Source organism: Hypanus sabinus, chromosome 9, assembly GCF_030144855.1.
Source record: "Hypanus sabinus isolate sHypSab1 chromosome 9, sHypSab1.hap1, whole genome shotgun sequence".
Classification (NCBI taxonomy): Eukaryota; Metazoa; Chordata; class Chondrichthyes; order Myliobatiformes; family Dasyatidae; genus Hypanus; species Hypanus sabinus.
The window spans coordinates 110341598-110354366 of NC_082714.1; the positions used below are offsets into that span (position 1 = coordinate 110341598).

At 41.0% G+C, this 12769-nt stretch overlaps 1 protein-coding gene across 4 annotated transcripts in view; it reads left to right on the forward strand.

Moving 5' to 3' along the window:
- Positions 1–12473, forward strand: part of ttll9 (tubulin tyrosine ligase-like family, member 9) — a 49439-nt gene extending 36966 nt beyond the window's left edge. For 3 of the 4 annotated variants that reach the window (XM_059980414.1, XM_059980417.1, XM_059980416.1), the window contains 5 exons: positions 2382–2440; positions 3929–4125; positions 7211–7324; positions 7407–7525; positions 9319–12473. In XM_059980414.1, the coding sequence (XP_059836397.1) occupies positions 2382–2440; positions 3929–4125; positions 7211–7324; positions 7407–7525; positions 9319–9392 (563 nt within the window). In that variant the 3' untranslated portion in view covers positions 9393–12473. The other variant, XM_059980415.1, reaches the window with a different exon arrangement.
- The last annotated feature ends 296 nt before the right edge of the window (positions 12474–12769 follow it).

Here is a 12769-nt window from a genome sequence, read left to right on the forward strand (position 1 = left end):
GGTATTCCATATATGGAGCCAAAACAGATGGGGGAGGTCCTAGATTAATTCTTTGCATCTGTATTTACTCAGGAGATGGGCACAAAGCCTATAGAAGTGAGGCAAAGCAGCATCAACTTCATGGTCACTGTACAAATTACTGAGGAGTAGGTGTTTGCTACCCTGAGGCAAATTGGGGTGGATAAATCCCCAGAGAGGCAAGTGCAGAAATTGTTATGGCCCTATGAGAGATATTTAAATCATCCTTAGCAACAGGGGGCTTACCAGAGGATTGGAAGATAGCCAATGTTTTTCCACTATTTTAAAAAGGCTCTAAACAGAAACCAGGAAATTGTAGGCCAATGAGTCTGACATCATTTCTGGGAATGTTATTGGAAGATATATCCAGACCCTTAGAATATAAATATTTAGATAGTTATGGACTGATTAAGAATTGTCAGCATGGCTTTGTGTGTTGTAGGTTATATCTAAGCAGTTTTAGAGTTTTTCAAGAAGTTACCAGGAAAGTGGATGAAGGCAAGGCAGTAGATGTTGTCTACATGGACTTTAGTTAGGCATTTGACAAGGTCCCGCATGGGAGGTTGGTCAAGAAGGTTCAGTTGTTCAGCATTCAGGATGAGGTAGTGAATTGGATTAGACATTGGCTTTGTGGAAGAAGCCAGAGAGTGGAGGAAGAGGGCTGCCTCTCTGGAAGCCTGTGACTAGTGTTATACTGCAGGGATCAGTGCTGGGTCCTTTGTTATTTGTCATCTGTATCAAAGATCTGGATGATAATGTGGTTAACTGGATCAGTAAATCTGTGGGTGACACCAAGATTGGAGGTGTAGTGGACTATCATGACTTGCAGGATCTGCATCAGCCGGAAAAATGGGCTGAAAAGTGGCAGATGTAATTGAATGCAGACACTCGATAAGACCAACAAGGATATGTCTTACACAGTGAACAATAGGGCACTGAGGAGTGTGGTAGAACTTGGAATACAGGTCCATAATTTGTTGAAAGTGGTGTTACAGGTAGTTAGGGTTGTAAAGAAAGCTTTTGGCATATTGGCCTTCGTAAATCAACGTATTAAGTATATGAGATAGGATGTTATGTTGTAGTTGTATGAGATGTTGGTTAGGCCTAATTTTTGGAGTATTGTTTGCAGTTTTGGTCACCTACTTACAGAAAAAGTGTAAACAAGGTTGAAAAAGTACAGAGAAAATTAACAGGATTGTTGTTGGGTCTGGAGAATCTGAGATATAAAGAAAGATTGAATATGTTAGAACTTTATTCCTTGGAATGTAGAGGACTGAAAGGAAATTTGATAGAGGTATACAAAATTATGAGAGATATAGACAAGGTAAATGCAAACAGGCTTTTTCCACTGAGGTTGGGAAGGACTACAATCAGAGGTCATGGGTGAAATGTTTATGGGGAACACGAGGAGAAATTTCTTCATTCAGAGGATTGTGAGAGTGAGGAATGAACTGTCAGCATAAATGGTACATGAGAGTTCAATTTCAATGTTTAAGAGAAGTTCAGATAGGTACATGGATGATAGAGATATGGAGGGCTATGGTCCCGGTGCAGGTCATTGGGAGAAGGCAGTTTAAATGGTTTTGGCATGGACTAGATGGGCCAAAGGGCCTGTTTCTCTGCTGTACTTCTCTGACTCTAGAACATCCACTTGTTTTCCTTTAGTCACATCTAAATGTAGTACGTATGCTGCTTCTACTTTAACTATATCACGTATTACTTCTTCAAAAATCTTCAGTAAAATGATCAGATATGGTTTTCCAATCATAAGATTGTCTTTTCCTGTATACTTTGAATTTTTCTAAGTGACCTGTTATAACATATTTGATATTAGCTACTAAACTTTATCCCATGACAGATGTTAAATGGCAGTTTCTGCCTTTTTAAGCCATAACAGATAGGAGAAGAATTAGTCTACTTGGCCCACCAAGTCTGCTCCATCATTTCCTTATGACTGATTTATTATCCCTCAACCTAGTTCTGCTTTCTCCCTGTAACCTTTAACACACTTGGTAATCAAGAGCTTATCAACGTCTGCCTTAAATATACCCAATGATTTGGCCTCCACATCTGTCTGTTGCAATGAATTCCACAGATTCACCACCCTCTAACTAAAGAAATTCCTCCTCATCTCTGTTCTAAAGGGATGTTCTTCGATTCTGAGGCTGTGCCCTTGGTCCTAGACTCCCCACTATAGGAAACATATTTTTGTCTATCTTTCTTCAGTAAAATAATGACGCACAATTTTGAATGTCTTGGTCATAACCTCTGGACACCAGTTTGTCTGGGAGTGTAATCCACATAATTATGCAATGCAATTATTGGTTGTAAAGATTTTTTCCCATAACTCACACCTTAAACAGTCATACATCTTACAAATGTGGCAGTCCAGAAAACCGCTCCGGACTATGATCCAGAAAAGGTAAGGAACAATGATCAGTGAAATGGGAAGCAGAAGTAAAGTGATCCTTTGACCTGGACATAGGGTCCTGGTGGGAGAGACATTAGTGAGGGTGGGGGGCAGGGGTTACTGCTTGCAATCATCCTGTATTGCTGTCTGATTTGTATGTAGTTATCATGGTGAATGCTAATTCATAAGTAACATGAGAATACAGAAAAGGAGGAAACCATAACCCCTTTTCCAACATCTCTCATTTTACTCATATACCTTTACACATTTGGATAAGAAAAAAAATGTCCTCCATCTCTGAATTGAAATCAATAATTCACCATAAGTTCTGAAATGCTTTTTAATTTCCCTTCTCAAAACTCTGGTTGTTCCACTCATATCTCTGGATCTCACCAACATGTTCCACACATTCAGTACCTGTCCTCATCACTAGTCAATCCAGAAAATTGTTTATTGATTTACTTTGCACAGGTTCACTATCCTGCTGATCCCTCAACCATCTCACCCTCATTGCCAATGTAATGACCATCATCTCTGCTGTTTACTAAGGCAAATAACAGAGATGGAGCTGTCAGCCGAGCCCCCTTTACTGTGGGTAGGAAGTCCAATTAAAAGCTATCTCTGGTACAACAGTGTATTTATGCTATTTCAGTTAGCACACTTGCTTGCTAAAGTTATCTCTCATTTGTATGCACTGCATTAGGGAAAGGTGGTGCAATTGTGTAACTCAACATCATCCAATGTTGGATCCAAAACCTTGGGTCTTGACTCTTGGTGTTGACTTCCACTGCAAGTTCTCTAGCATGGCTATAGGCCATATGTCTAGATGACTTTCTTACCCACCACATATGGTAGATGTCACTTCTCCTTGACATTTTGTCTATCACTATCTCTGAAAGAAACGAGGAGTTTGCCCAGTGTCTTCACTGCTGTAGTATTTCTTCAATAGGTATTGGCCGAGTTCATCTCATCATGTTGACCTTAAATTGAGGAGATACATATCAGCATTAAAATCTACAACAATATAGTTAACAAATACTGATTTGCTCCATTCATGTTAATGTAACCAAGTAAAGAATTTTCCACAGGACTTTAAAGAGGTACAGGCTAACCACATATTTCCTGGCATGCTACAGTTTTATTTAGGACTAAGTAACTTTACTCCACCCAGACCCCATTTCTTTACTGAAAAGCACCATGAGCACAGATACTGCAATCCAGCAAGGTGGTGTGACATATTGTTGCCCACTGTGGCACACAAACACAAAGTTAGTTTCAAGGAATTAAAGCTAGTCTCATTTGAAGTAACGAGGAGATTGCTAGATTGTTGTACAAACCTATTAGTAATTTACTGACTGGCACAGGGATGCTGACCCACTGTAACACACTGTTAGAAGTTCTGAGTTTCTAGAACACAAGGCAAGACACTGGAGTTCAGTGGTGAGACATACTGGGACTGTGATACACATCAAAACAATGAGATGCTTTGCTGTCTTCCAGGGATGCAAGTGGTTGCTGCAACAGCTGCGACTGTATCTGACAGCGAAACATGGCACTGAGGCTATAGAAACACTCTTCAGAGACATGGACAACATTTTTATTAAAAGCTTACAGAGTGTCCAGAATGTAATCATTAACGACAAGCATTGCTTTGAACTGTATGGATATGACATTCTGATCAATAAGAACCTGAAACCGTGAGCATAATGATAGATTGAATTAAATGTTACATTTGCCTTCTGTGTGTTGTATTTGCTATGTTTGCACTTTAGTGTTTTATATGACAGTGCATGTGTCCAGTATGGGATTCAATATGCTTTTGTAATGTGATATGTGTAACTTTGTGTTGTGTGGTTCTGAATGTGTTCCTGTATGTCAAAAGCAAAACATTGTAGATTCAGTGAATATAAAACAAGACACAGTCCTTGAAATACGCAGCAGAATAAGCAAAGTCTGTGGTGAGACAAAGGTCATTGTCCTGAAATATTGACTCTCTCATTTTCATTTGACTGCATTTTTAAATGTTTTGCTCAATGTACGTACAAGGTGTGACTGTGATTTGTACCTCATGTCCTGTAGAGCTTACGCATGTCTGTGTATGTAGATTTGTGTATCGTGTATTTGTGATTTAATCTAAAGAAATTCGTTTTTAAGTGAGTGTTAGTAGAATTATGTGACTGAGTTAGAGTACCTGTTACGATAAGCCAAATGTATGAAATGCTTCAATTAGTTTAGTACTTGTGCACTCAGACCCCGCTTAATGCTGAGGATGTGTTCCTCAGAGGTGGAGTGCCATGTAAATCAGTGCTAAGCGGGGTCATTATAACCTTTCTTAAATGGGTATGTATGCTTGATTTAAAAAAAAATCAAACCTGAGATATATGATGTATTGTTTTATGTATACATAGTAATTCCTGGAGTAACAAACACACAAATAGGCACACAGTGAAGCAGCAACACATTGCAGCAGCAGTGGGGGGAAATGGGTAATGTTTACATCTTAGAAGAGGGACCAGGCTGTGGGTCCTCCTCTGACGTTGGCTTCTTCTTCAAGTAGGCATTGAGATTTAACTGCCTTTTCTTAAGTTTCCTCTCATGAGGCATTTCTCGGTAGCAGGAAACCATGTTGAGAACATCTCTCTTTGCCTTATTGCTTCACTCCCAGTCAGGGTCATTATCGATGAACTGGTCCATGATTTGTGTGATCATGGCGATGCTAGTGCTGAGGTTTCCTTCCGATGTTTCTTCTTCTCCATCCATGTCCTCAGATTCACTCAGTATGCGTTGCTCTTCCAATTCTTGAAGCTCTTCATAATTCAACATCACCGTCATTAACATCCTCTAATCCTGCTTCAAGGGCCATTTCAATGATGTTTTGGATGACTGATTCTGCTTGAACTCCTAGGATGTCATTGCATGTGTCTGGCCATAGCTGCTTCCACACTCCATTCATGCCATTTGAAGTTACTTCATCCCAGGCTGCTCTGACATTGTCTACAGCTTTCATGATGTTGCAGTTTTTCCACAACTGCCTCCTGGATTTTTTTTTTGTCTTGACCTTTTGCTTCCTCTACAAGTTGCTTGAATGTGCAACAAAGATAGTAAGTTTTAAAATTCAATATTATTGCATTAGTTGGAGTAATGAAATGGTGTTGGGTGGAAGATAACCCACTTCCATAGGAATGCAGTTCCAAAGTGTGTCAAGATTCTCAGGGTGGCCTGGGGCATTATCAAGTACCAACAATGCTTTAGGTTTAAGGTCATGCTGCTCACAATACCGCCTCACTGCTGGACAAAAATGTGGAACCAACCAATTTTGGAAAACATCAATCATTACCTGGGCTTTATTGTTTGATTTCCAAATCACTGGTAGATTTAATTTTAAAATGCCTTTCATGCCTTGTGGTGTTTCAGAGTGATACACAATCATAGGCTTTAACCTAAAGTCACCTTTAGCATTGCCTCCTAGCAAGAGAGTTAACTGGTCCTATGCAGCCTTGAACCCAGATGCACGTTTCTCTTCTCAGGAGATGGAAGTACAAGAAGGCGTTCTTTTCCAAAATAGGCCTGTTTCATCTACACTGAAAACAAGCTCGGGAGGATAATCATTTTTTTTTATTATAGCCTTCATTGTTGCAAGAAAATCCTGGGCTGCCTTGTTGTCTGCACTAACCACTTCACCAAAAATACATATGCTTATGGAGGTAACTGTGTTGTTTAAATCTTTCAAATGACCTCTGCTGGTTGTGAATGTTACAGCATATTTTCTTCTTGAATATGATTGAAGATACTTCTTGCCTTTTTCATTATTATCAGCAGGCTTAGGGGCATGTTTCATTGTGTTTGGTCATCCACCCATATATTTAGTCTATTTTCCATTTTTTTCAAGCAAATGGCTCCTTGAAGCTTTTATCTTGTCTGTATTTTTAATAATTTTTCTGATCATCGATGTAGCCAATTTCAAAGAGGAGCCAACATCAACCTGATGCTCACCAACTTCCAAACGCCGTATCACTTGCAGTTTCATTTCATGCTAATGCTTTCCTAGACATCTTAGATATACTACCCTCACTGGAAGTTGCAGGCCATTTTCCAGACATTATGGGTGAAAAAAAATGGAATAAATTGACGAGGGAGCAAAAACATTTACACACGCAGGGGAGGCACAGCGTGAACAAATATGTGATTGGCTGTGATTGGCTCAGAGCATATGTAAAGCACTGATTGGCTGATTGAATGTTTACTAATGCAACTGCTCTTGAGAAGTTTTAAGTGTTGATTAGAATTAATTTGTGCCATTTTAAAACATTTCAGTGAAAAATTAAATAACTGCATTGTAATGATTCAGCTCTATGCAGGGTAGCATTATGTAGGGTCTGAGTGTAATTAGAGTAATTGAGCATTACAGCACACAGCCTATCCAGTCCATGCTGAACTAATTTTCTGCCTAGTCCCATCAACCCACACCTCGACCAGAGCCCTCCATGTCTCTGCTGACCATATATTTACCCAGTTGTTATAGTGAAACATACTGCCAGTGAAGTTTAGAATTATCCAAATCTTAATGCAGGACTAGAAACAGAGGTGAATGCCCTGTGTCTGTCTGTACAATTACACTGGACAGTGATCAGTCAAATACTACAGACTCGTGCTTTCACACCTGTTACTGGGTACCTTCTACTCTGCTGATGTTGCTTGGCTTTGTCAATATTCACTGGGCAGCTCTTGAAAGCAGTGAGGTATCTACCCTATCATATATTTGGTTCCTTCCTGTTTCCTCAGGTGGCTTTTGGAAGTGAATGCATCTCCATCACTGATAGCCAGCAGCCAGGAGGATTATGAGTTGAAATGTCGCCTGCTGCAGGACACAGTGAACGTTGTAGACATGGAAGGAAGGTGAGTCTGCAACCTCCAATGTGTTTTCTTCAGAACTGTGCTGAATTACCACATTCTTTTCTTAACAGGCTGTATTTTACAGGCTCACTGGGAAAGAGAAGCAGGTTGGAGGTTTTGACCTGATGTGGAACGATGGTCCTGTTTATAGTGAAGATCTAGATTTTGAAGGAGGCATTAATCTCATTGCTAACACTCACTTGGGTAATAATTTATTGAAATACTCTTCTCTATATATTTACTACTTGATTTCTTGTTTGTAGAAGGTATATAAATAACTTTCCTTTCTGTCATTGATGAGCTTGTCTTGAGGATCTTTAATGGGGGAAAGTGGGAAGAAATTTAAATTTAAAATCAGTTCAAACAGCCCTTCAACTTGAACCACACTATCAATGTTGCTTACATATTAAAAATGTGTGGGTGTGGGTAAGATGTACTTTAGGAGCTAACTGAATTTTGAGAAGCTACATTCTTGAGAGCATCATAAAGATATAGAGATAGGGTTAAGGAGTTTTTTAAAAATACATGGAAAAGCAGATTGTTTTATTGTGATTAAGATCAGTTATACGTTTTATGTTTGAAGTTGAGTATACGGACTTATAAAAGACATTTCAATAAATGACCCATGTTAGACTGATTTGCAAACTTGAAGCCCAGGAGCAGTTCATACATTATACCACTGATTGCATTTCAAAATATTTTATTGTTTTAAAGTTCTTTGTCACCTTGTAAAAGGTACACAAACTGAATGATATAAGCATAGTCTTTCAATAGCATAAAGCTTAGAAAATTGCTTAATAGCTAGAAAGCAGAGTGTTGTGATAAATTATGCTCTTAAGATTGGAAGATAATAGGGAAATCAATTAGGAAGCCATGAGCCATGATTGTGTTGAATAGTAGAACAAGCATAAGGAGCTCTCATTGATACAATGACTGTAAGCAGGCAATTAAATAGCAGATACCACAGTTGAAGGAGGTTCAATCCTTGCCCCTCAGAGGCATGCAGGGGGTGATAGTATTTGGGAATGGCCCTGTCAGTGAGATCCTTGGGCACTATGTGAGTTGAATGGAACAGGTTGTGTAAAGAAGGTTTCTTCTTTTTGTTAACTAGCAGGAATGCTAATTTACTGATAACGAGAATGGTATTCCTTTGTAAACCAAATGGGGATTAATGTTCTTTCTTCTGAGTCTGTAAGCTTTTGTTGACGGGCTTTTGGGCAGATCGGCGCGAGGGGGTCGAGAGAGAGGACGCAATGCTGTAAGCTGGGCGAGGATCGGACCCCAAAGGGGGGCCCGAAGCCGGGAGGTACTCCGAGGAGGGGGGATGAAGCTAGATGTGCTTGGTTGACCACTCGGAGGATCCTGAGCTGCGAGTCGAGGAGTTCGGAGGGTCCTGAGCTGCGAGTCGAGGAGTTCAGAGGGTCCTGAGCTGCGAGTCAAGGAGTTCGGAGGGTCCTGAGCTGCGAGTCGAGGAGTTCGGAGGGTCCTGAGCTGCGAGTCGAGGAGTTCGGAGGGGATCGAATGGTGGCCAGAGGACTTCAGTAATTGAGCTCCAACGGTTGTGCACGAAGTGGTTTGGACTTTGATAAGTTTGGCGCCTTTTCTTTATTTTTTTCCTCTTCATATATACTGTATAGTAACCTTTATAAGTTATAGTAACCTTTATAAATTGTACTCATTTAATCGCTTATGGTGTACTGTCTGTTTTTGGGCGAGGCATGGACATCACACAGCATCCACACCAGCTGATTACCCAGTTTGGCGGGGCCGAAGGCTGCTCCCCCTAGACGAAACGAGCTGAGCGAGCCTGAGGCAACCCAGGGGGTTACAGTTGAATATTGAGTTTGGGACCTACTGCTCTGACAACTGAGATATCAGAAAACTCTGTTAATCTTCTGTGTGGCCAGTTGTTTCCTCGCTGACACATACTATTTCTTGACAGCCTCTCTGTGTTGATGGGTCCAGTTCATTTCACGTTTGGTTTGTTTTATTTCCAGGCTGCCTGAATGACAGGGAGAAGCAGTTGTGGCATCTGTTAAAGCCATTCACCACCCAGAAGAAGCAGCAGTGAACAGTGGGAGGAAACAGAAGAATACATGCATACAGTGTCCCTGTCCCACACAGAGCTAGCTAATACCTATGCTTCGAATCTAATACAGGTGCAAGGCAGGACTGTCTAATTGCAGTTTCAAGTATGTATCTGTTTATCAGACAGTATATTGCCCTTGTCCTAAAACACTCCACTGGGTATTGGAGTATAATGCATTGTATGTATTTTCTACAGGAAGCAAAAACCAAATGCATCATCACTGTAGGTTCTCTAAGCTCATTGCCAAACACTCAGCACAGATTGTCTTGGCTTCATGCATAGGTGACATTAATTGTAACTTGTATTTACTTTATAAGAACTTGGAGAAAAATAGTGATATGAGCAGTGGAAGATTCAGTGACAATAAATGTGTAGTTGACAAACAATTTCCCTGAATATAGGAGACGGGTAGCACTGTTGTCCTGCACCCACACTGAACAGGCCTATGGTTCTTGAACCAAACATGAAACATTGTTAAGAACACCTTGAGATCACTTGTGTCTGATGTTAACAACACAGTAGTTACTTCAGTCGCCTGTCTGTATGTTCCATTGTCCTGCCCTAACCACCTCCATTAACACGAACGCAATTCAGAAAGAGGCTTCCAGCTATGTTTCCTTACTGAGGCCTGTGTTATGCAATCAACTCCTTTTACTGTGGAGATTAAATTCTGCCACATGATTCAAACTCCCACTCCCCACCAGTGGTGCATCTCCCACAAAAGTAGTTAACAGACTATCCCTGAAAAATTGCTCAATCCTTGCAGCTCCTGCACTGACACTGCATGCAATGTGTGAGATGTTCTTCCTGTAATCAGTTAATCCTGGAGTGCCCAGCTTAAGCTGAGTGCATGCTGGATGGTTCTTGAGATAACCTCCTGCATCCAATTAATCCTACTCAAACAGCTTTTCATCAAGGTTCACACTAATAGTATTCAAATATAAAGTGAAAAACCAGCCTTGTAGCATCTGGCAGGATTACTCTGTTACAAATAAGTTTCAATTATTGGTGAGTCCAGGACTCCAGTAACCTGAGCTACTCAAAAGCATATCATATGACTGCAGTATTATTATTTTGGACAAATGGGGTTTGTCAACCATGGATGGCAGATCATCTAGGAGAAGGAAAACTCTGATCTCAAACCTCTGCTGCCTTGGGGTTATACCCTCTCATGGGGCAGACTTCAGGAATAAACCCAGAGTAAAAAAAATCCAGAGCTGGAGTCCCTAAAGCAGTCCTCCATTTTGCCAATCACCTTTCTGGCTCTCAGCTTCACTCCACCCCCTCCAGTCTTCTATCATTTTGCATTTCCCCCTCCTACTTTCAAATCTCTTACTATCTTTCCTTTCAGTTAGTCCTGACGAAGGGTCTTGGCCCGAAACGTCGACAGTGCTTCTCCCTATAGATGCTGCCTGGCCTGCTGTGTTCCACCAGCATTTTGTGTGCGTTCCTCCATTAAGCTCAATGTTGACTGACAACTCTTGCAATGCTGCTGTTATCAACGGTCTCTGCCGTTCCTTTGAGTTTATCAGATGTGTGGAGAGGCTGAGCATGCTACATGGGCAACAGCTTGCTCCCCATATCATACTGTCCAGGCTTGCATATCTGGACAGCTAGGATGCAACATCTATGGTCAACCCTGACTGATGGAGGCCTTCACATTATTATTGAAATGATTGACCTGTCAAAGAACCTCTAGTTAGTTACATGTGTCCATGTAGATTTAAATTTTTTTTAAAAACTCCTGAGTTCTTATCTGATAGAGAACCATGATTTTCACATGTATAGTGGTTGTTGACCCCAGTGACATCTGGTAGTTTGGTAGAGTTCTAAAGCAATAACAATTAAGATGAATGGTTTTATGCTTGTTAAGCAAAGTCCATTGTAAGAGGCTGAGCAAAACCTCACTAAATCAGGAGACTGTGGCTTGGTATAAACCTGACCAATCAAGACTCTATCAACCTCTGCCTTAAATATACATACAGATTTGGCCTCCAAAGCTGCCTGTGACAACGAATTCCACAGATTCGCCACTCTCTGGCTAAAGAGATTGCTTCTCATCTCCATTCTAAAAGGGTGCCCTTCTATTCAGTGGCTGTGTCCTCTGATCTTAGACTTTCACACCATAGGCAATAACCTCTCCACATCCACTTTATCAAGGCCTTTCACCATTTGATAGGTTTCAATGAAGTCACTCCTCATTCTTCTGAATTCCAGTGATTACAGGCCCAGAGCCATCAAATACTCTTCGTATGACAAGCCATTCGAACCTGGAATCATTTTCATGAACCTCCTTTGAACCTCTCCGGTTTCAGCACATCCTTTCTAAGATAAGGGGCCCAAACCTGCTCACAATACTCCAAGTGAGGTCTCACCAGTGTTTTATAGTCTCAACATTACACCCTTGCTTTTATACTTTAGACTTCATATTCTCATAAACCAGAAAAAGAAAGTGGGAGGAGAGGTAGGAGCACAAGATGGTAAGCAATAGGTGAGGGAATGGGGATGAAAGGGAATAATGTGAAAACCTAGGGGAGAAGAGACAAAGAGCTGAAGAAGGAGATATCTGATAGGAGAGGGTAGTAGGCCATAGAATAAAGGAAGGGACTCTTCAGGTGAGAAGAGGACAGTGGACCATGGTGTAAAGGGAAGGGAGTGGAGTAACAGAGGAAGTGATGGGCAGGTGAAGAGAAAGGGCAAGAGAGCCGGCAGAATGAGGGAAAACAAAGGGAGTAGCTCCCAGAAGTGCCGCCAAAGTGAGCAGAATAGAGCAAGTACAGTTTATTGAGTATCGTATCAGGCAATGACTGTCTCCAACAAGACCTGCTGTTGATGTTCAGTGAAGTTATCTTTGCTGAGTTCCACACTCTGAATATCCTGGGGAGTTACCATTAAACAAAATTCTGACCAAATCAGACACATGGCTGCAAGAGCAGTTCAAAGTCTGGGTATCCTGTGGTGACTGACCCACCTCCTGACCTCTCACGTCTATTCTACAAGGCAGAAGTCTGGAATGGAAGTTTTTAATCAAAATGAAATTTATTCATAATAAAACTTATTTACAAACAGTGCAATGCCTTTTCATTCTTTACATTCATTATCAATGCTTTCAGTGCTGTTCTTTTGCTTTCCTACACACCAGTAGCATAGCTACCTCTCATGTGCCACCCTGAGAGACTTCCTCACCCAACATGGCCCCTTCCTCTCTAATAGCAGAAGAACCATATATTGTGGCTCTTGTATTAGCTGAATCAAGGTTCAGTGTGTATTTCTACAGTCTGGAATGTGCCCGTTGGCAGCATTCCTCTATGGATATCTTAACGTGCTGGCAGGCCAAAGGGCATTTTGCTGAGTTGATC